The sequence below is a fragment of the Coenobita brevimanus genome, chromosome 16, assembly GCF_032717465.1.
Source record: "Coenobita brevimanus isolate Jiangsu-jjx chromosome 16, ASM3271746v2, whole genome shotgun sequence".
Classification (NCBI taxonomy): domain Eukaryota; kingdom Metazoa; phylum Arthropoda; class Malacostraca; order Decapoda; family Coenobitidae; genus Coenobita; species Coenobita brevimanus.
Window position 1 is genome coordinate 30,269,513 of NC_136969.1, and position 20,811 is coordinate 30,290,323.

At 43.4% G+C, this 20,811-nt stretch overlaps 1 protein-coding gene across 1 annotated transcript in view; it reads right to left on the minus strand.

The window, feature by feature from the left end:
• Positions 1–468: 468 nt before the first annotated feature.
• Positions 469–20,811, minus strand: part of LOC145391039 (uronyl 2-sulfotransferase-like) — a 33,250-nt gene continuing 12,907 nt past the window's right edge. The window contains exons 2-4 of the mRNA XM_080265772.1: positions 5,826–5,996; positions 1,758–1,910; positions 469–601 (exon numbers count right to left, since the gene is read on the minus strand). Of these exons, the coding sequence (XP_080121898.1) occupies positions 469–601; positions 1,758–1,910; positions 5,826–5,996 (457 nt within the window). The remainder of the gene's footprint in view (positions 602–1,757; positions 1,911–5,825; positions 5,997–20,811) is intronic.

A 20,811-nucleotide genomic window follows, 5' to 3' on the forward strand; every position in this document is an offset into this window, starting at 1 on the left:
CAACTCTTCCTTAGCAACCTTTTCTTAATGATATGGTTTGCATACTGTATTTCACTATCATTCATTTGTATGCTGTTTATATGATTATAATAATGACATGGCTGACAGCAGTAAAATAAAGAGGATACTGAAGTGTAATGTGTAGGGTAAATTGTTAAGGAAGAGGTGTTATGAAATCTTCAGTGCCACTTACAATATGACTCTAAGAGGGGTTCTATTGCTGACTGATATTATTTGGTATTAGAATATTATACCCAAGTGTGACAAAAATCACTACAGAATTAGTCTGTAGAAAACATCCATTGTATAGTAAAGGACAAAAGCATGTTCTACTGTTTTTGCATCACACTTCAGAAATTACTGTAAAGAGTTGTAAAGAATGGGAGTTTATTAACACTTTCAGTCTCCCAGTTTTAATAATACTTCCCAGACATGTGAGAGAGTTATGAGGAGGGGGGTTCTATGATACTAATCTGAAAAAGCCACCACTAACCTACAAAAATCTTCATGTCCACAGAAGTAAGTGAGCATCATTTCCTTCTCTTCGCCAAGATGAAATGAACACTCAGGTATGTTCTCAAGCACACATTGGTCCACTGTTCTGTTGGGGTAACAGTACATTAGATCTTTCAGTAGGGGATATGTATGTATGTATTGTTGTGGCCTGCTTGTATGTGCCTGACATGGATATGTAGCTCAACTATAGATATGATGATTGAAGGTAAGCTACCATAATATGATGCCACTGTTGTTTATACTTCATCGTCGTCATTGTCTCTAATCCTTTGCTTCCCCTCAAACCCCCCAGGAGAGAATTACCTCCTCATTTTTGTATACTCACATACCTCCCTTATTCACCTAAACCTCCTCGTTCTCTCCTACTAGTATACTGTTCCGCTCTTTTCTTCCATCCACACTATTACTTCTACCAAAATAACACTTTATCACATTTTTTGAAGTAAACATAGCTAAAAGTTGACAGAAGTAGTGGTTTAGCAAGACAGGTATCAGTAAACTACGTAATTTCTTGGTAACTAGGCTGCACTTAGTGATTCCAGATTCTTAGCACTGAAGTCTAGTAGAGAGTTATTTAAGACTATTTTTTTTTTTACTATGTTGAGCACAACAGTAGGGTATATGTGTAAACATGTAAAGATTTTAGAGTATGCATTTAGAGACTTTTTCAGACTGTCTATATACATAACCAAACACCTTCATTCTAGAGAGGTGGCCACAAACATATGACATCTTGTCATATTGTCTCTACCATCAGGCCACCCTCCTTCCAGTTCACTATATCTTTATTCAAATACCTCTTCACCCCATCCCTCCACCTTTTTGATTTCCCCCTTCCCCTCTCCCTTTCCACCAATCTCACATTCACTCTCCTAGTCAATCTCTCATTCTTCATTTTCCCCACATGGCCAGAGCATCTTGGGACACCACTTCTAACACTTTCCAGCACATCCACATCAACAAAGCAAAGTTTCCAAGCTTCATCATTTATCTGCCTTCCCATGTAACTCCACATACTCCTCTCAAGAAACATATTTTCACTCCTTTCACTCTTGACTTGAGGCCTTCCAACAAAGTCCAGGTCTCACTTCCATATGTTAGACAGTGGATTACAGTATTATCATGCATTGCTTACTTTCATACTCTACTCACTTCCCTATTTGTTTATAGAGTACTGTATTCTGAGTGTATTATGCTGTTACTCAGGTGCTCTCTTTTGTACTCAACACCCTGTTCCATACCTGTTGATCCAGCTAGGAGAGGGTGAGACTGGGCGGCCCTGGGCTCTGACTCGAGATAGCCTTCTTTCACTACGAATGTAATAGTAAGAGGATATGAACCTTTCCACAGGGTCTCGTATGACGTTAATATATGTGGGACGATTCACACCTAATCTGGTAAAGAGAAAAATGTGTAGGGTATGACATGTACAGCTGCAGACACATATACTATAGTCCCTTCACATTAACATGGCCTAAATTTTCGTTTTATTGAAGCTTATTTCAAGTAGCTCAGCAGCAGAGAGAAACAGTGCTATTGCTATAGAACTTTGCATAGCATTGCTTGTAACTAGTATCATATTATTGTGTCAGTCTGTTGCTACAACTCGGCATTCAGGAAAGTGACATAGCAATTTTAGGCCAAGTTAGCATAAAAAGGACCATATTTCAATACACGTCATCATTTCATATCTATTTATCTATATAGATAGATAGATAGACAGATATAATGTGAGCATGAGCAATGACTGCATCCACACCTACAGGAATCTGGGTAGGAGAGAAATCAGCTGTAGTGCACCACTGTACGGTTGTGGGCATATATACTGACCCATTTCATTACAATGAACAGCTGGAGGGTGAATAATGACTTTCAAATCCTTACTTAGTCTGGTAGAAAGAGAAATGTAGGGGTCACATATACAGCTGCCATATGGAGTTAATGGAAAGTGGGAGATTGATCATGAGAATATAATGTGAGTGAGGCAGAAGGGCGGAAGGGGAGAGAACGGGGAGGGGTGCCTGAGGATGAGGTAGAAGAATGGGGTGGAGAGGCAGAAGGGGAGAGAAGGGGGAGGGGAGACTGAGGATGAGGTAGAAGAATGGAGTGGAGAGAGATATGAATGAGGATGGTGTGAGTTGGAGGAAAGGCAGCCTGATGGTAGAGGACAAGGTGACATGGAGGTGACTTGTTTATGGTCACCTCGTCCATGATGAAGGCATGGGAGAAATGGAGTTCCCCCGAGCTAAGCCCTGTATTGGACTATATAGCCCCGCTAGGGTTACAGGAGCGAGCTACCACTCCCGGCACGGCAGCCCGGGCGAGGCTCGAACTCACAATCCCCCGATTACGAGTCCGGCGCGCTACCACTGTGCTACCGCGCCCCCCACCAAGATGAAGGCAACTTTGATGGATAAACAGACAGGTAGATACAGTAGGCAGACAGAGTACTGAGGAAATAAGCAATGACTTTTGACTTCACACTCAATTTGCTTGGGAGAGAAATATAGACTACTACACGTGTCCAGTCGCTGACATAAATACTGAGCTACTTCATTTGAAACCCAGTGTTGTTATTTTTGGAGCTTCACTAACTTTTGAAATTAATGTGTAAGTTTCAAAATTATTTGACTAATAAATGGATTATTGTCCATGACTGTACGAGGCTAAGTTCTTTCCGAAGATCTTGAATTTGGCTGTTTCTGTCTTTGGTGTGCCAGGGAGATAATGAGATAAATGCAATTGTGGATTTTGACACCAGAAAGAAACATTCAGAATCACCGGTATATGCATTAATATATGGTGGAAAGATGAAACATTATTAGGTAGAGTTATCTGGAGAGTACTCAGTTGTGAAGGGGATAGGTAAGGGGACTTGCTAGGCTTACTTCATTGGGCTGTCAGTAAAAGGATGAATAAGAGGAGCTGAGTGGAGTCATCTGTGAAAGTGACAGGGAAGGCATAAAGGAAAAGTTTAAGATTCGTGGACCAAAATTGTCTGGAAGAAGATCTGAAAGGAAGAATAGGAAGTGATGGAGATAAGAGAAGGTATAGTTGGAGATGAATGGCGTAACTGGGGAAGAGTAAGGTAATAACTTAAAGGTAAAAAGTAATGTTCATAAGCCAAGGTTATATGGAGGAAGTTTTGAAAGTGAGGAAAAGAGAGGGAAGATGCAAACCTCACTGAACTGGGTTGTCAAAGAGGTTTAATAAGAGGAGCTGAATGGAATGGAAGGCTTAGTGGACAAGAGTGTAAAGTTCGTAATCCATGGGTGTCTCGAGAGAGATTTTAAAAGGAGAGAACTGGAAGAAGTAGTCTCTCTTTTTTTTTTTTTTTTTTTTTTTTTTTTTTGGTGGGGGGGGTGGTGGTGGTGGTGGGTGGGTGGGTGGGGGGTTGAGGCATTCAAATTGGATGTGGCCTGTATGGATTTATTTCTGAGGGAAGGTGAGGCTAAGAGCTAATGGCCTCTCAGGGATAAGCATTTGGTCACCCATGCTTTAAATGTCTGGCCAGATTAGAATCGCTTCAGGCCTCTGCACTTCTGATGAAAAGAGACAATGTGGGACTGGATGACGAAGAGGGAGAGATAAAGACTGTGACTGTGTAGTCTGGGTCTTTAGGGAAGGAGGTATTGAGACAGGTAGGCTAGGTGAGGGTTGGGAATAGATCAAAAGAACAGAGAATAAGATGCTCGTTGATACTGCCTACATATTTTCGCTAAGCCAGCATACTTTGTATGAACCCCTTTTTCTGTCTAATGAAAATGAATGATGACAGAAGTCTCCTACACACACATATATATATATATCTGTTTATATCTCATATCTTTTTAAACGTGTGTGTGTGTGTGTGTGTGTGTGTGTGTGTGTGTGTGTGTGTGTGTGTGTGTGTGTGTGTGTGTGTGTGTGTGTGTGTGTGTGTGTGTGTGTGTGTGTGTGTGTGTGTGTGTGTGTGTGTGTGTGTGTGTGTGTGTGTGTGTGTGTGTGTGTGTGTGTGTGTGTAAGAGAGTGAGTGAGTGAATGAGCCTAGGATGAATGTTATTTGGGAAGTTCCCGGCAAGGAGCGGTTAGTAGAACTTGATAAAGGATGAGGAATTCAGGAGGCATCAGTTAACCACCGAGGAACCATAGGATTTTAGGGGATAGGGAAATTAGGGAAATTCTTCGATAACAGGGGTCGAAATCACAGACAAACTTACGACCAACTCCCTCTCGTAACTTAAAGTATGGTTTGTAGGAAAAACAAGAGACATGGAAAATTTTGCACGATTTTCCAGTTCCTTCCTGGAGAATTATAACTGCAAGAGAGTTGATCCTATTTATTTACCTATTTCGTGAATTCAGGCCCAGGTGTTAGCAAACTTGACGGCTTGATCACCCCCACTCAGTCTCCACCGTGGGACCTGGCATATTACTTTATTTTCCCTTACTGTTCATAATTTACGAATACATATAAACATAATATGAGACAAAGAACACTGTTCCGACAAATAAGACAAAGAACACATTAGCTTAAACTGGAGATGAAATTTAGGTTGGGGCGTGGCTTAGTTGTTGAGCTTGTAGTGAGCAGCAGGGGAAAGGAGGCCACCGCTTGCGCAATATTTGTGGAAGTGGTGATTCAAGGCAGACCTATGGAGGATGTAATGGTGCTTGGTGGTTAGAGAATATAACAGTTTAAAGAAAGTATAGTTCATGAGAGACTGAAAAGATTGGAGGGGAAATGAGTCCAGTAACAATGAACACACTAGCCTATTAAAATAACAGTGTCTATATAAATACACAGTTATTAGAGTGATGTATTGTTGGTATACCGGTAATCGCTAAAACACAGATACAAGCCATCTACTGAACCACAAGATTAAAACCGTGACATGAAGCTGGTGTAATATGGGAGTTTGCTGCAGCTACCACGAGTGTGCGTGAGAGGCTTGTATTGATGCTGTGAAGTTGGCTGATACAAGATATTAGCCGAACTACAAGCATAATGACTACGAGCACAAGGCAACCACAAAACGAAAAAAGTTATGAATACTGTATGATATGAAGGTGGAATGTACATGTAACTGATTGAGTACGCAGGCAATTTCACGATAATTTACTGAACCACGAATACATGACCACAAGGCGTTTACGGAATCACAAAATAATAATAGGGATATGAAATTTATATAATATAGGTGCATGTAGCTGAGTGAGTGTGCAGGTGCGATTTGAATGCTTACGAGACTGGCCAGTAACTACAGGATATTTACCGGATTTCGAACACTGATTTCAAGACGTCTACAGAACGAAAAGGTTATAATTACGACGTGAAGTTGGTGTAATATAAGTGCCTGTCGTAGCTGAGTGAGTGTCCAGGAACTGTTTCTACTGCCGCTGTGAGGTTGGCCAGCAGCTCCCCCTGTTCCTCCTCGTCCAGCAGGCGTCGGTTATAGACCACAGAAGACCAGTGGCTGAATCCTAGTCGCCGGGACAGCCTGCAAGCGAAATAACATGAGCGAGGGGGGGGGGGGTGTAAGTTGTGGGGAAGGCAGCGAAATGGCAGGGGACAGGGCGACATGGCGGCGATTTGTTTGTGGCCACCTCTTACGGGATTGAGGCGACTGGCTATAGAAAGACAAATAGAACATCAACATCACCCAATCCCCTTTTGCTCCATACAGACAGGAGTGTAGGGACCCAGGGCTAGGCTACTCAGTCTCGGTATTTAAGGTAAAGGTGACCAGCCTCACTTGCACCTGAGTGACATTACGCGAGCAAGAAACCCCAGCCAGCCCTCCGACAGAACCCTTACAAGCTCCATCCCGTTGGAGTGCCTTAACTCACTAAACCACCAGGCGTCATTTGGGTGTATGATTACCACACCAGCCTTGTAAATGGTTTCCTGGGACACTGGAAACCACATGGCTTGTTACACAGTGTAGAGTCACCTGGGGAGAGAGAGAGAGAGAGAGAGAGCGCACTACATCAAGTGAGTGGATGATGGGCGCCCCCACCTACCAGCACAATACTACTACAACATCTACTACTACTACTACTACTACTACTACTACTACTACTTCTACTACTACTACTACTATTACTACTACTACTATTACTACTACTGCTACTACTACTACATCCTTTCACTTTTTCCCATGCCTCTTCCTTCCTCTCTCTCCCTCCAGTTCCGAGCAACACATCTTCTTAATCAATTTCTCACCATTCATTCTTTCTATACGGCCATACCATATTGACAGTGATTTGCCCTTTGCTTGTGCTTCGTGTACCTCCTGTCTCTCTCTCTCTCTCTCTCTCTCCCTCTTTTACAGTGTCATTTCCCACCCTGCTACATTCTCTAGTCCTTCCACCCTTTCTTGGACCCAGCCCTACCCCATTAGAGGAGGTAACAGCGAGCATGTAAATTTATCTGTGTATTTGCTTCTACCTGTATGTCTATCTATCTATCTATCTATCTATTTATCTATCTGTCTGTCTGTCCATCTATCTCTGTGTGTGTGTGTCCGTCTTTCTCTATCTCTACCTACTAACCTACCTACCTATGTATCTGTCTATCTATTTCTCTGTATCTACACACACACACACACACACACACACACACACACACACACACACACACACACACACACACACACACACACACACACACACACACACACACACACTGTTACCCTTTCCACGGCGACACAACGCATACCTAGCACAACCTGCACCTCTACCTCAAATCCATACACCTTCTTCCCTTCCCACCTGCTCACGTATCCTACTGCTATGGCAAGATCTCTTCACTGCATTTAAAAGCTTCCCTCTGTGTTGTTTATATCTCTTTAATATCGACATTGCATCAGTAACATGCGAGTGGAGGTCATCATCATCATCATCATCATCGTCATCATCATCATCATCGTCATTATCATCACTACAACCATTACCACCACCATCATCATCAGTACCATCATCATCATCATCATCATCATCATCAGAACCGTCATCATCATCATCATCATCATCATCATCATCATCATCATCATCATCATCATCATCATCATCATCATCTCGATCTCTTTTCCACCTAAGGATGGGATAAAGGTGTAAAATGCAAAATAAATAACTAAGGAAGACACACCATGAAGTCTTCTATGATACCCGGTATCGTTTAAAATTCATCATCATCACCATCAACATCATTTCGATCTCTTTCCCACCTGAGGACAGAAGGTGTGAAATGCAAAATCAATCGCCAAGGAAGACGTACTACGAAGTCTCCTCTGATACCATCAAGAATCCACACTCCTTACCTTCTTAGGATGGTTTGCATGGTGGAAGATGCGCATTTCGGCACTCTGTTGTAGATCAGAAGGGAGGCGTCAGGTGAAGTTACGTTGAATACTGCTCCCGTATACTCATCATAATCACCGCTTTCATCATAGTCCTCATTTTCGTCAGCATATTCTCCGTCTTCGTCCTCATAGGTACCATTCCCGTCATTATATTCACCTTCGTCGTCCTCATATTCGTCATGATCAGTCTCGGCTTTATATTTTGGCGCGCTTTTGCCCGGAGGCTCGTTACCCCTAGAGTTAAATTCCTCGTTTTCATAATTTTCACTTTTTTCACCAGACTTTTCAACATACTCACTCTTTTTCCTCATAACTAGACCCCCATATTCTGCAGTATGTTCACTCATTTTCCTCAGATATTTATCACTATTTTCTTCAATATATTCACTCTTGTTCCATAGAAATTGATCACTACCACTGTTTTCATCACCATTGTTGGGATACGATTTAAACTGCTCAAGTCTTTTCCCACTGTCATAAGCGTTGTTGATGTTCCTGTCTTGTATATTTGTCCAGACGTCGCTGTTTAGGACACTTGAAGCTGATTTTAGACTGCCACCTGAAAAAAATTGCTTATCAACAAAATATCATCCTCATCCTCATCGTCAACATCGTCATTATCATCCTCATCCTGATTATTGTCATCATTTTTATCATCATCGTCATTACCATCATTTTCAACATCATCTTATCATCTCCATCATCATCGTCATCATCATCATTATCACCATCGTATCATCATCATCATCATCATCATCATTACCACCATCGTATCATCATCATCATCATCATCATTACCACCATCGTATCATCATCATCATCATCATCATCCTTATTTCAATGCAAAGATGGGATTTTGTACACTAAAATTAATGCTCTAATGTTCAGGGCAAATTTACAGTAACAGTTCTTTCGACCAAATGCCAGATAAGTTTATTCAGCGAAGAGAGGGTTATAGAAGACTGAGAGTGTTTATTCGGGTTTACAATGAACCTTCTCATGATCAGGAGTACTCTATTGCAGTTAGCGCCAGACGATTTTATTCAGCTGAGAGAGAGAGAGAGAGAGAGAGAGAGAGAGAGAGAGAGAGAGAGAGAGAGAGAGAGAGAGAGAGAGAATATATGTGTGACAGTGACTAAGGGAGTGGCTGTGTGTCTGAGAGAGGTTGGCTATTCTCGTGTGGTTAGGAAGCTTACTAACACCTCTTCCTTACCGATTTATTTCTGATGCTGCTGCGTTGCTATATTCTTGTGTGTTATTCATGCAATGTGTGTCGATATTAAGATGATATAAGCAGCGGAAAAGAGGATGTTAATGGGGGTAGTTTGAAATATAAATCGCTAAGGAAGGGGTGCTAGGGAGCCTTCTTGCCCACGGATATGCGGATCTGGATGCCTGGCTACTGACATCACCTCCTCAGCTAATCTCTTATAACTCCCCTGATTCCTGTCTCTTACCGATTTACTCTTACTACCAGTACAAGAAAGAGTCTGTTAAAGAGAGCCCCTATACCGTGGTCACTTTAACTTGGCCCAAATTTTCCATCTCTCTTGAATGCTGAAATGTAAAAAAAGCTTCACCCTGGAAAGTGGTGTTAGTCACGAAGAAGTGCTATGGAAAGGATATAGAGCCTTAGCATTGTCTTATTTTGCCACTGAGCTATGGGAACTAAGCTGCAAGAGGACGATAACCTGGACCAAGTTAGAGTGAATAAGCTTTAGAAGTAAAAGGATAGGGAGTAATGAAGGAAAATTGTAGCACCTTCAGTTTAAACAGTCTCAAAGCTGAATAAAATTGTCCTAAGGAAGTAAAGAAGAGTAAAAAAATAAATAACCAGGTAGAAGGAAAAAATAAAGAGGAAGACGTCAACGTAGAGAAAAAAATAATACAAAAATAAAGCATCAGTGAGTTTAGAGACCACAGAAAGGTCAAAGGTGCAGTTAGAGAGAGAGAGAGAGAGAGAGAGAGAGAGAGAGAGAGAGAGAGAGAGAGAGAGAGAGAGAGAGAGAGAGAGAGAGAGAGAGAGAGAGATCATGCATGAAAACGAAAACATACATCAACTTAAAAAAAAAAAAAAAAGTGCATACCTTGAACGTTGTCTGAAGCATGATGAAACGATGGTGATTGGGAGTAGACTCGTTGTGATGATGATGATGATGATGATGATGATGATAGGGCCTTTTTGTGAGGTCCCCGAGGAGTTAGTGGTGACGAAGGATGGTGTGGTGAAGAAAATGACGGAGAGAGATTGTGTGATTGGAGAGGGGATGGTGAAGGATGTTTGGAATATGGTGATTTTGGCGAGTACAATTTTAGGTTTTGGGATTCAAATTTAGGGTCTTTTGGTGACTGAGAGAAATTCGATGATTTTCGGGAGTGAAGGGATGATTTTGGGGAGCGCGATGGTGAGTAGTGGGAGTAGGGAGGAGACTTTGTGGATCTTAGTGGTGCTTGTAGGTGGTGGAGTGGTGCAGTGGGTGCTGAAGATGAGTGGAATGGTGATCTGAGGGAAAGGAGAGGAGTCTGGGAGTGAAGTGGTGCAGGGGAGTGAAGTGGTGATCTATGAGAGTTGGGTGATAGTGCCTGTGAATGCAAGGATTTGGAAGGAGAGTGGCCTGGTGACTGAGACTGCACTGGTGAATTTAAGTGGAGTGAAGTGTGAAGCAGAGTGGAAGGTGAGTGGAGTGGTGAATGAAGAAAGAGTGGTGGATGTGGTGGGAGGGGAGTTAATACATTTGAGTGAGGTAGTGGTGGTGGTTGTAGGCTTGGTGTTGGTGGTGGTGACAGGTGTGGTGGTTGTAGTGGTGGTGGTGTCTGTGACCGGATGCCATAGCGTACAGAAGTGTTGAAGGTGCCTGGCTGCCACACCATCACCCATACCCCCCCCACACTCAGCCAGGCGGCACTATGGAGAAAGAAAAATTCTAATATTAGTTATGTCAGATTACACTCCGTGCAATAAGTGAGAAATCTCACTTTTACCTGTATCCTAAGACTGAACATAATTATGCGATGGGGGTTCTCACCAACGGTGCTTTGACTGGTATTCTTTTTTGACCAGAACAATTACGTGATAAGGGAGTGATACTACTTGCATACAGATTTCTAGGTATTAAACTCGTCTTGTCCTTCCTGTATATAGAGCGTTATGCCATTTTATCTACGTCGTGAGACGCCAGATATCAGAGCGAGCCGCATTTGCTTTACTGTTGTTTTATCATCCTCATTTCTGTTCATGCAGAAAGTGTGAAATACTCCATCGCCACTCTGAAAACTACAATGTCCGTCCTACCCTTGCCCCTACTCAACACCCACCACCATCCCCACCCGTCCCGTCCACTTGTCTCTTTACCTAAATGACCCTTTTTTTACTCTCCCCCCTTCTCCCTCCAGCACCGATCTTTTAAGAGAAATCTGTTTTTACAGCCAACACCGTGGCTCGTACAAAGCCCATCTTCACTGGACGTACCCGTCCCTCTCTGCCACAATACCCAACACTATAATAGCACATCCCACCCACCTCACCCACGCTTTTCCTCCAACCCTACGCAGTGTTATCGCCCTCACCTTTGCCTTTCACCCTACAGGCCTACTTACAATATACTCCTCTCTACCCACACGACCGATTTCAGAAGATGAATATCATACCAGTGACAGCTGAGTACAACGCTCATAGTAACAGGATACACTTCCCCCTTTTGCTCTTCACCATCCAGGCCCTTCCTGCTCACTATTTATCTCCCACCTCACCCAATGTTGATACATCGTACTATCTCACAAACCATTGTACTCTACCGGTTGATTTTTGGAAGACACATTTAAAAGTATCACATGAATCACAGAGGGAGATAGATAGATACATACATACATAGATCGTACATAATTGTTCTCATAGGAAGTCTGCCCCTGCTGCATGCTTCCGAGATTGCAACTTCCGAAACTGCAACTTCCGGTGATTGAGGTGCGTGCAAAAGTGAAGAATCTTAGGGGCCTTATCACTACTCCCGTCTCTCCTCTCTCTCTCTCTCTCTCTCTCTCTCTCTCTCTCTCTCTCTCTCTCAAGTCAAGAAAATAAAGAGGTGGCGTCATAAAGTGAAGAACCAAGGGGGACTTTTGACACTAAGATGTTTAGACGACAAGAAGATAAAAAGCAGTATACAAGACTCAAGGTTAAGATTTGCATTAAACTATCTTGCTTGTTTAGGTGGTTAGTTATTTAGCTGTGTGTGTGTGTGTGTGTGTGTGTGTGTGTGTGTGTGTGTGTGTGTGTGTGTGTGTGTGTGTGTGTGTGTGTGTGTGTGTATGTGTGTGTTATCTAGCATGTAAAAGCTGAATGTGTGTGTTTTATTACTTAACCTGATTGTATTTTTACAGGAGTGAATTAGGCTCGTAATATTTTGTCTCTCCCGTGTGTGTGTGTGTGTGTGTGTGTGTGTGTGTGTGTGTGTGTGTGTGTGTGTGTGTGTGTTGTGTGTGAAGAAGCTAAATAACACTACCTCTTTATTTCTCCACCCCCTCCCCACCTCCCCACTTTTCTCTCTCTCTGACGTCATACATGCTAGGGTGACAGTAGGGTGGGTGGTTATCAGTATGTAGATCAGGGTGAGAGGCGACGTTCTGTCTCTAGCGAGTTATTCCACCCACTATAAAAAGCACATCAACACCACCCCAAGATTCTCTCTCTCTCTCTCTCTCTCTCTCTCTCTCTCACTCTGACGTCATACTAGCTAGAGTGTGAGTAGTATGTTTAGGTATCAGTAAATCCCTCTGTCTCTTCCATACAATCCCGCCTTCCTGAAAAACACACACTGAACACCACATCCAAACCCTTTCACTTACGTTGTTTAATATTTCTCAATTTTCTTTCTTCCTGTCCAGACGATTTTATTCAACTTTGGGTCGACCTCAAGATGCGTAGAATAAATTTACGCAATATCAAACCCCTCCATTTCGAAAATTTGTCGAAGTTGAATATAATCAGCTGAAAATAACAATAAACCAAAAAAGCTCAGTTATCAGATTTAAGGAGTGAATAATACAGCAAAATTTCGCAGCACCTCTTCCTTAGTAATTTATTTTAAACACTGCACCTCAGTATCTCTCTGTATGTTGTGTCCATGTTGAAACGATATAGTAAGGTGTGATATGCAGAATAAGTCGCTATAGAACAGGTGCCACGAAGCTTCCTATGCCAACTTTAATAAGATTCTGAGTCTCGCTCTTCCTCTCCTTCCACTTCCCGTCTCACTGTCCTCCCCCATCTCCCCCTCCTTCCTCTTTTAGTTTCTTCTCTCCCCTACAATTGCCTCCCCATCCCTCTCCTCTTACATCCTCTCAATCTGATCCCTCTCTATCCCTCTACTCCGCCCCCCTCCCAACCCCACCCTCCCTCCATTCTCTCCTTATCCTCTCCCTCCACCATCTCTTCCTCTCTTCTCACTCCATCCTCTCTCCCTCTCCTCTCCATCCATCCTCTCTCCCTCTCCATTCCTCTTCCTCTCCCCATCCTCTCTTCCTCTCCCTTCCTCTTCCTCTCCCCACCCTCTCGTCCTCCCCTTCCTCTTTCCCTTCTTTCCTTCCTTCCCCAATCTCTCTTTCTCTCTCGCTCCTCCCTCTTCCTTCTTCTCTCCTTCTCCCTTTCCCTCTCCCACCCTCTTTTCCCCTATTCATTCGCACCAATTTCACCCCTTTGGCTAAACTATTCTCTGTCTGTCTGTCTGTCTGTCTGTCTGTCTCTGTCTCCGTCTCCGTCTGTCTGTCTGTCTGTCTGTCTCTCTCTCTCTCTCTCTCTCTCTCTCTCTCTCTCTCTCAGTTAAAATGTGTCAGTATGCATTCATCCCTACGTGTCAAGTGGGGTTGGTGGAGGATTAGTGCCCCTCCCTGTAAAACAATTAACTCTAAGCCCTTGACCACCCCGTTTGGGATACATGGCGTCTGGCAATGAATGAATGATGAAAATGCATTCACACGTTCGCTGCTACTCAACTGCGTCTTAAAGTTTTACACAGTTCATCTCCACTCTAGACAACTCGATATACTTGCAGCCTAAGAATCTAGAGATAAAAAAATAAGATGCCTAGATACGAGAAGAGATTAGAAGGCAGATTTTACACCTTCAGTCCTATGTATTCTGATCTTAGTCTTCCTTCCATGCGGAGAGAATGGGGAATGAGAGAATGACTAGGAGAGTTTATGTGAGTGAGGTGTAGGAGGGGTGGGGGAAAGGAAGACCAGGGATGAGATTGATGGATGGGGTGGAGAGGTATATAAGAGTAGGGGGTGTGAAATGAAGAGACGGCAGCCTGATGGAGAGAAACAGGGTGACATGGAGGCGATTTGTTTGTGGCCATCCCTTTCTATTAGGCAGATAGGTAAACATTTCAGCTCAAGAGGCTTTATTTGGAACTGAAGGGGTTAGACAGAGCCTTCATTAAATTCCTTCACTAACTGGGTGCTCTCGTAAGCTGACTAAAATCGTCTGGAGATGGCAAGATGAAAATATAAAGGACTTAGTGGGATTGCAGGAATATAATTATGCAATCAGACTTTTATTGCCACGTCACGGAGACTCCAGCTTGATCTACATAACGCCAGCTGTCTCTACTTGGCCGTGAGAGAGAGAGAGAGAGAGAGAGAGAGAGAGAGAGAGAGAGAGAGAGAGAGAGAGAGAGAGAGAGAGAGAGAGAGAGAGAGAGAGAGAGAGAGAGAGACGAATACCAGCTAAGTCTCACAGAAAATACAATAGAAATATAATGAAAAGGAATCAAATGGAGTATAGAGAAGGAGAATTTAACACCATCAATGGGGTAACATAATTTTTAGCCGATTCTTGCTGCTTCCAGACGATTTCCTTCAACTTGCTATGGGTTTTTAGTTGAGGATGGGTTAGTGAAGGAGATGTCAAACCCCTGCCTACCGAAAAGTCTCTCCTAAGCTGAATAAAATCGTATGAAAGGATTAGTAGATGTGGTGGTGGTGGAGGTAGTTGTATTATTATTATTACTATTATGATTACTACTACTGCTACTACTACTACTACTACTACTACTACTGCTACTACTACTACTACTACTATTATTATTATTATTATTATTATTATTAGAATTATTATTTTCTGCAACCTGAAGCTCATCTGAACGTGAACCCGGAGGAAGGCCGGGTGAAGTTACCTTTCTCCTGGAGTCCACCATCCTCTTTTCAGGGGATAGGAAGGGAGTTGGGCGACGTTTGTATAACCGGGCAGCGGAGCCAATCCTTTATATCGGTGCCACCACATCATGGCGTCCCTCTCCAGCACCATAACAAAAACAAAAAGGGGAAAGAATGAGTGTAGAAACGCTTATCGCCATGTGAGTGAGATTATCCGCTTTTACGTAATGCCAGCTGTCTTCCTTTGGCCTCTGCGTCCTTGAGTCTTCATACCATATGCTCCAAATCCCTCCGCTGCTTTTTATAACTAGTTTTTGCTCGTAAAGTGGATGGGAAGGTCTTGTTCCTAGTTTTTTTTTTCTGCTTTTGTGTATTTCATTAGGGATGCTTTAGTGCTTTACAGGCGAGATGGTGTGATGTGTGCACTTAGGGAAGAAAGAATGTATGTCACTGTAGTAAGATGATGGGTACTTTATTGTTGTCTTCTAGGTAGGGAAGATGTCTAGTAGTGAAAAGGTTAATGAAGGCTGAATCATACCCCTCTAGTTCCAGAAATCCATCTAAGTTGAATACAATCGTCTGCAGATAGGAAGATAGAGAAAAGGTCGCGAGATTGCAGAGGTTAAACACACCAGCTCGGGGATGTTATTGATTTTTAAATTTTGCCACTACTGGAAAACTGAATCGGCTTAGGACTGTGATTTATCAATGAAGGGGTTAATGGAGTCAGTATCTACCCTCTCACCTCTCTAATTCAATAAGTTTCTCTTAGACTGAATAAGATTGCCCAGAGATAACAAAAATAAAATGAAAAAAGATAGCGTCATGGTGCAGGGGTAAATACACATTTGAATGCGATGTTCGAATTGGTAATCATTTTCTGAGGGATGATTGCTAAGAGATTTTTGTCCTCGTTTCTTGAGATAGATAGATAGATAGATAGATAGATAAAAGATAGGAAGAGTGAGAAAGAGAGAGATAGACATAGTGGGGTTCTTCCTAAACTGAATAAAAAAGAATCTTGCAGTAATGAGGTCAGCGTACAGAAGGGGTTAGATTCTAAATGTCATCCATCCTACCGTTTATAGCCATACCGCGGCTATAAAGAGGCCTCTATCCACCCTTTTATTGCCTGGATAGCATTTCATCCTTACCCACATCTATCCAACCGCCCACACACTGATACTGCTATCTGCTGTTGTATCCTGGTACAACAATAATAACAACAGAAAAAAACACCACTACTACTACTACTGTTATTATTATTATTATTATTATTATTATTATTATTATTATTATTATTATTATCATTACTACTACTACTACTACTACTATTACTACTACTACTACTCCTGCTACTACCACTACTATCATTACAGCTACTGCTACCACCACAACTGCTATTATTCCTACTAACAATCATCATTGTCTTAACCCAGTTACTCATTAATTCACGGACTGGGAGAAATCCATAAACAGGAACATCATCATCATCATCATCATCATCATCATCAACCGGTGTCAGTCCACTGCAGGATGAGGGCCTCTCCCACTTTTCTCATTTTGACCTTCTGACTGTTACCCTATTCCTTCCAACCCGAGCAAAACTGCGAATCTCATCGCTTTATCTCGTTCCGTCTGCATCTTCCTCTTACTCCATCTCTGAGTTGCAAACTCATCTACTCCGTTGTTCATCTGCTATCCTTCTGCGAAAAGCATGACCTGCCCACATCCTTTTCCGATTTTGTTAAGGAAATTCAGTTCATATTTCTCCACTTGACTCCTATCATACGAGTAATCCTTTCCGTTCTTGTCTAAGCACTCCCTTGTTTACTTTCCAAGGATTCTGTTAGTCTCCAAGTTTCGATGCAAAGGTAAGAACAGGGAAGACACTGTGATTATACAACCATCTTGATTTACTTGAAAATGTTTGTTCTTCATGCAGTTACTTAGTTTACCAAGACCCGTCCATTGCCATGTTGCCTTCCATTAAATTTCGCTGACATGAGCTGGAAATGTCTGAACTGCCAGCCTTGGGTGTACGTATTCCTCATTACATTCTAAATATTCATCTCTCATTTCTTATGGAAGGGACTGGGCATGTCTTTTAAACGTGCTTTTCGTCTTCTTCGTATATCAGGAAGGCACAGAAGTTATGGAACCATTAACAGAGTGTTCGTGAAATGAGGCATACAGATGGTGTTGTCTTTTTGTAATGATGGTGGTGGTGCTGTCTTTGTGTTATGGCAGTGACGACGATGGCAGTGACAGCGATGGTAGTGAAGGTGGTGGTGATGGTATTGAGAGGTGTGACCTAACCAAACAACAGCTGACGTCTAGGGGCTCCTTCAGGTCATCATATTTCTCACCCACACTCTCTTCACCCCCATTCCATGACCATACACGCCTCTACCTACATATACCCAACACACACACACACACACACACACACACACACACACACACACACACACACACACACACACACACACACACACACACACACACACACACACTACTCAATCATTCTCTCACATTACTTAGTCACACTCTATGCTCACATCTCTACTCACACCTACCCACACCATAAGCTCACCATACCTAACACTACCCACACATATTCAGACCTACCTACACATACCCCCAAACCTGCCCATACCTACCCATGCTCACTACCCTATTTACACACCCTATCCTATACTCCCCTACCCACACATAAGCTCACTCAATGTTCATACCCACATTCCATACCCTAATATATTTACACCCGTTATATCCACACTCCTTACCCACACATTCCCACACTACCCAAATATGCCCACGCTCTCCATCCACACATGCCCTCACTCTACCCACACCTACTCACACTCTCTACCCACACCTACCCACACACCCCTCCCGTACCCACAAAGAGAAAGAGCGATGTTGCTATCTCTGTGTCTTCCATTAAAAGGTCTTAATCAACTCTCAAGGGCGTATGTAATCCACACTCTTCCTTTCTCTGGGCTTTGTCAGGCTTTCTGGTTCCTCTCTCTTTGCCTGTCTGTGTTTCTGTCTCTGTCTCTGTGTCTCGTCTCTGTCTCTGTCTGTCCCCTCTCTCCCCTACCCGCCCTTCTCTCTCTCTCTCTCTCTCTCTCTCATGTCCGTGTGTCTGTCTCCCTGTCAGTCTGTTTATGTCTGTGTATCTATCTGTCTATATTTCTATCTGTATCTATTTATGTCTGTCTGTCTGTTTATCCCTCTATCTATCTAACTATCTATCTGTCTATCTATCTATCTATCTTCTGTTATCGTATTCAACAAGATACAATAGGATTCAATAGGATAACGAGAGAGAGAGAGAGAGAGAGAGAGAGAGAGAGAGAGAGAGAGAGAGAGAGAGAGGGAGGAGAAGGGAATAGGGTGACGGAAGAGAGAGGCGTGGGAGAGGATAGGAAGGGATAGGTCGGATCAGGAAGGGTTTAGGACAGGGTAGGGTAGGGTAGGGTAGGGTAGGAAGGGTAAGAAAAGGTAAGAGAGGGTAGGATATAGTAGGACAGGACAGGTTGAGGTAAGCTAGGGTAAGGCAGGGTACGGCAGGGCAGGGCAGGACAGGGAAGGGTAGGATAGGGTAGGGTAGACAAGAGTAGGGTAGAAAAGGGTATGAGAGTAAGGCAGGGTAAGCTAAGGTAAGGCAGGGCAGTACAGAGTAGGTAGGTTAACAGAGGGTCGAGAAGGCTGGGGTATGGTAGGGAAGAGTATGATATGCAAGGTAGACCAGAGTAGGGTAGAGGAAGGTGAGGTAGAGCAAGGTAGGGTAGGGTAAGGTAGGACAGGGTAGGGCGGAGTTGGGCAGGGGGTGATATGGTAGGACATGTCAGATCAGACCAAGAAGACAGGGCTAGACATGGCGTGACAGATGGTGGAGTGAAAAAGAGAAGAGGGTGAAAGGACAGTAAAAAACAGGTGGGTATTTATACAGGGTTGTAAAGTGGGTAGGGCAATAGGGTGGGAAGATATGCGGAAGGATGGCAATGAGAAACAGGGCAGAGAAAGATAGGGTGTTGCATCACTCTTCCTTTACTGTAACCTTGACAATTTTCTGCTTTTGTTCCTTTCACTTTACGAGTTTCAAGTAGCACGCATCTGCCCACACACCCACATTATTTTTTTTCCAATTCTGTAATGCAAGAGTTAACAAGTATTCTAAAGCCCTGTCCACACGAGCGGGCAATGCCCGCGGGCACAAGCGAGCAATTTGCCTGTTGACGGGCTCACCGCTTGTGCCCGCGGGCAAATGCGTAAATTGCCACGCATTTGCCCGCGGGTACAAGCGGTGAGCCCGTCAACAGGCAAACTGCTCGCTTGTGCCCGCGGGCATTGCCCGCTCGTGTGGACAGGGCTTTAGTCTTTCATGTACACAACTGGCAAACACAATCATTTCCTTTTCTTATGATCTGCAAACATTAAGACGCACTGTGTTCAAGTGTATGAAAGTATTCTTTGGATGGGACAAATTTTATAGACTTTCAGACTTTGATTACGTTTTCTTGTATTAAAAAAATGAAAAGGTAAAATAGGGCAAAGGTGGTAACGGAAAGGTGAAAGTGTGGAATAACAGGACGGCGAAATGAGACAGAGAAGTAAACCCTGAACCAACCCCACTACCCCTTTCTCTTAGAAGGAAAGAGAAGGACAGGGAAAGGAAGGGAAGGAGTGGAATAGGGAGGTCCAGGGCAGGGTAGGGCAGGGCAGAGTAGGGCAGGGTAAGGAAGGGAAGGCAGGGGAGAAATAGCCCAGTGCAGGGCAAGGCATGGGGTGAGTAAAGGGAAGGTGATAGTGTGGAAATAAGATCAAGATCTGTTAATCTAATTAGACCAATGCCCCTTCAAACCACTCCAGGGAAGGAAAAGACAGGGTGAGGCAAGGTAGGGCAAGGGGGTGAAGGAAGCCTAGAGTGTGGAAAGCTAGGGTTAGGGCAGGGCAGGGAAGGCAGGAAGGGAGATAAAGGGAAGGCGTCACTGTGGAAAGTGCAGTGGTGAATCTAGTTAGACCCGTCCCCCTCAACCCTAGCCAACCACCGCTCACCCTACCCTACCACCCCTCACCCTGCCCTGTCACCCCTCACCCTGCCCTATCACCCCTCACCCTCTGCTCTGCCTCGCTTACCTTGAGAGGTAGGGGGGAAGGTAAGGGTAGCTCGGGTTGCAGAAAATATATGAGAACACATCCACAGAGCCATACTCTTAATTAATTAGCGGAGAGACTCATGTTTCTTTCTTAAATTTGATACTACCATGATTACTGTGGCCCCACCAACACATCATAAAACAACCCCCTTGCATACCGTTACACCGCATGTTTTTTTTGTTTTTTTTGTCATGTATAGCCTACTACTGTGGGTATAGATTTAATAGCCCGTTCCCTTGAGCCCAGCAGTCCCACATGCCACACACCACGTCACCCTCCGACACGCATACCCACAGTCCATATCGAATACATGATAGCTCTGTCCCATATAGGACTGATTGAATAATATGGTGGATATATCTCTAGTGCATCAGACTAGAGATGGTTGGTCTTTGTGTTTGAATGGTGAAGTGCGAGGGCAGGTGGGGATCAGTCCGATGTTGGTATGTGGTAGGTAGACTGTCGTTTCTTCCTAGCGTTTGTTCAGAGCTGGGTGTATTAAAAATGAGTTAGATTGATACTGAGGTGACAAATGATACATGAGAGAATATCAACGCCTGTACTACGTTGACAGTCTTTTTTTAATTCTTCCTGTTTTCAGACGATTTTAAAGCTTAGGGAGAAGTTTTGTGGA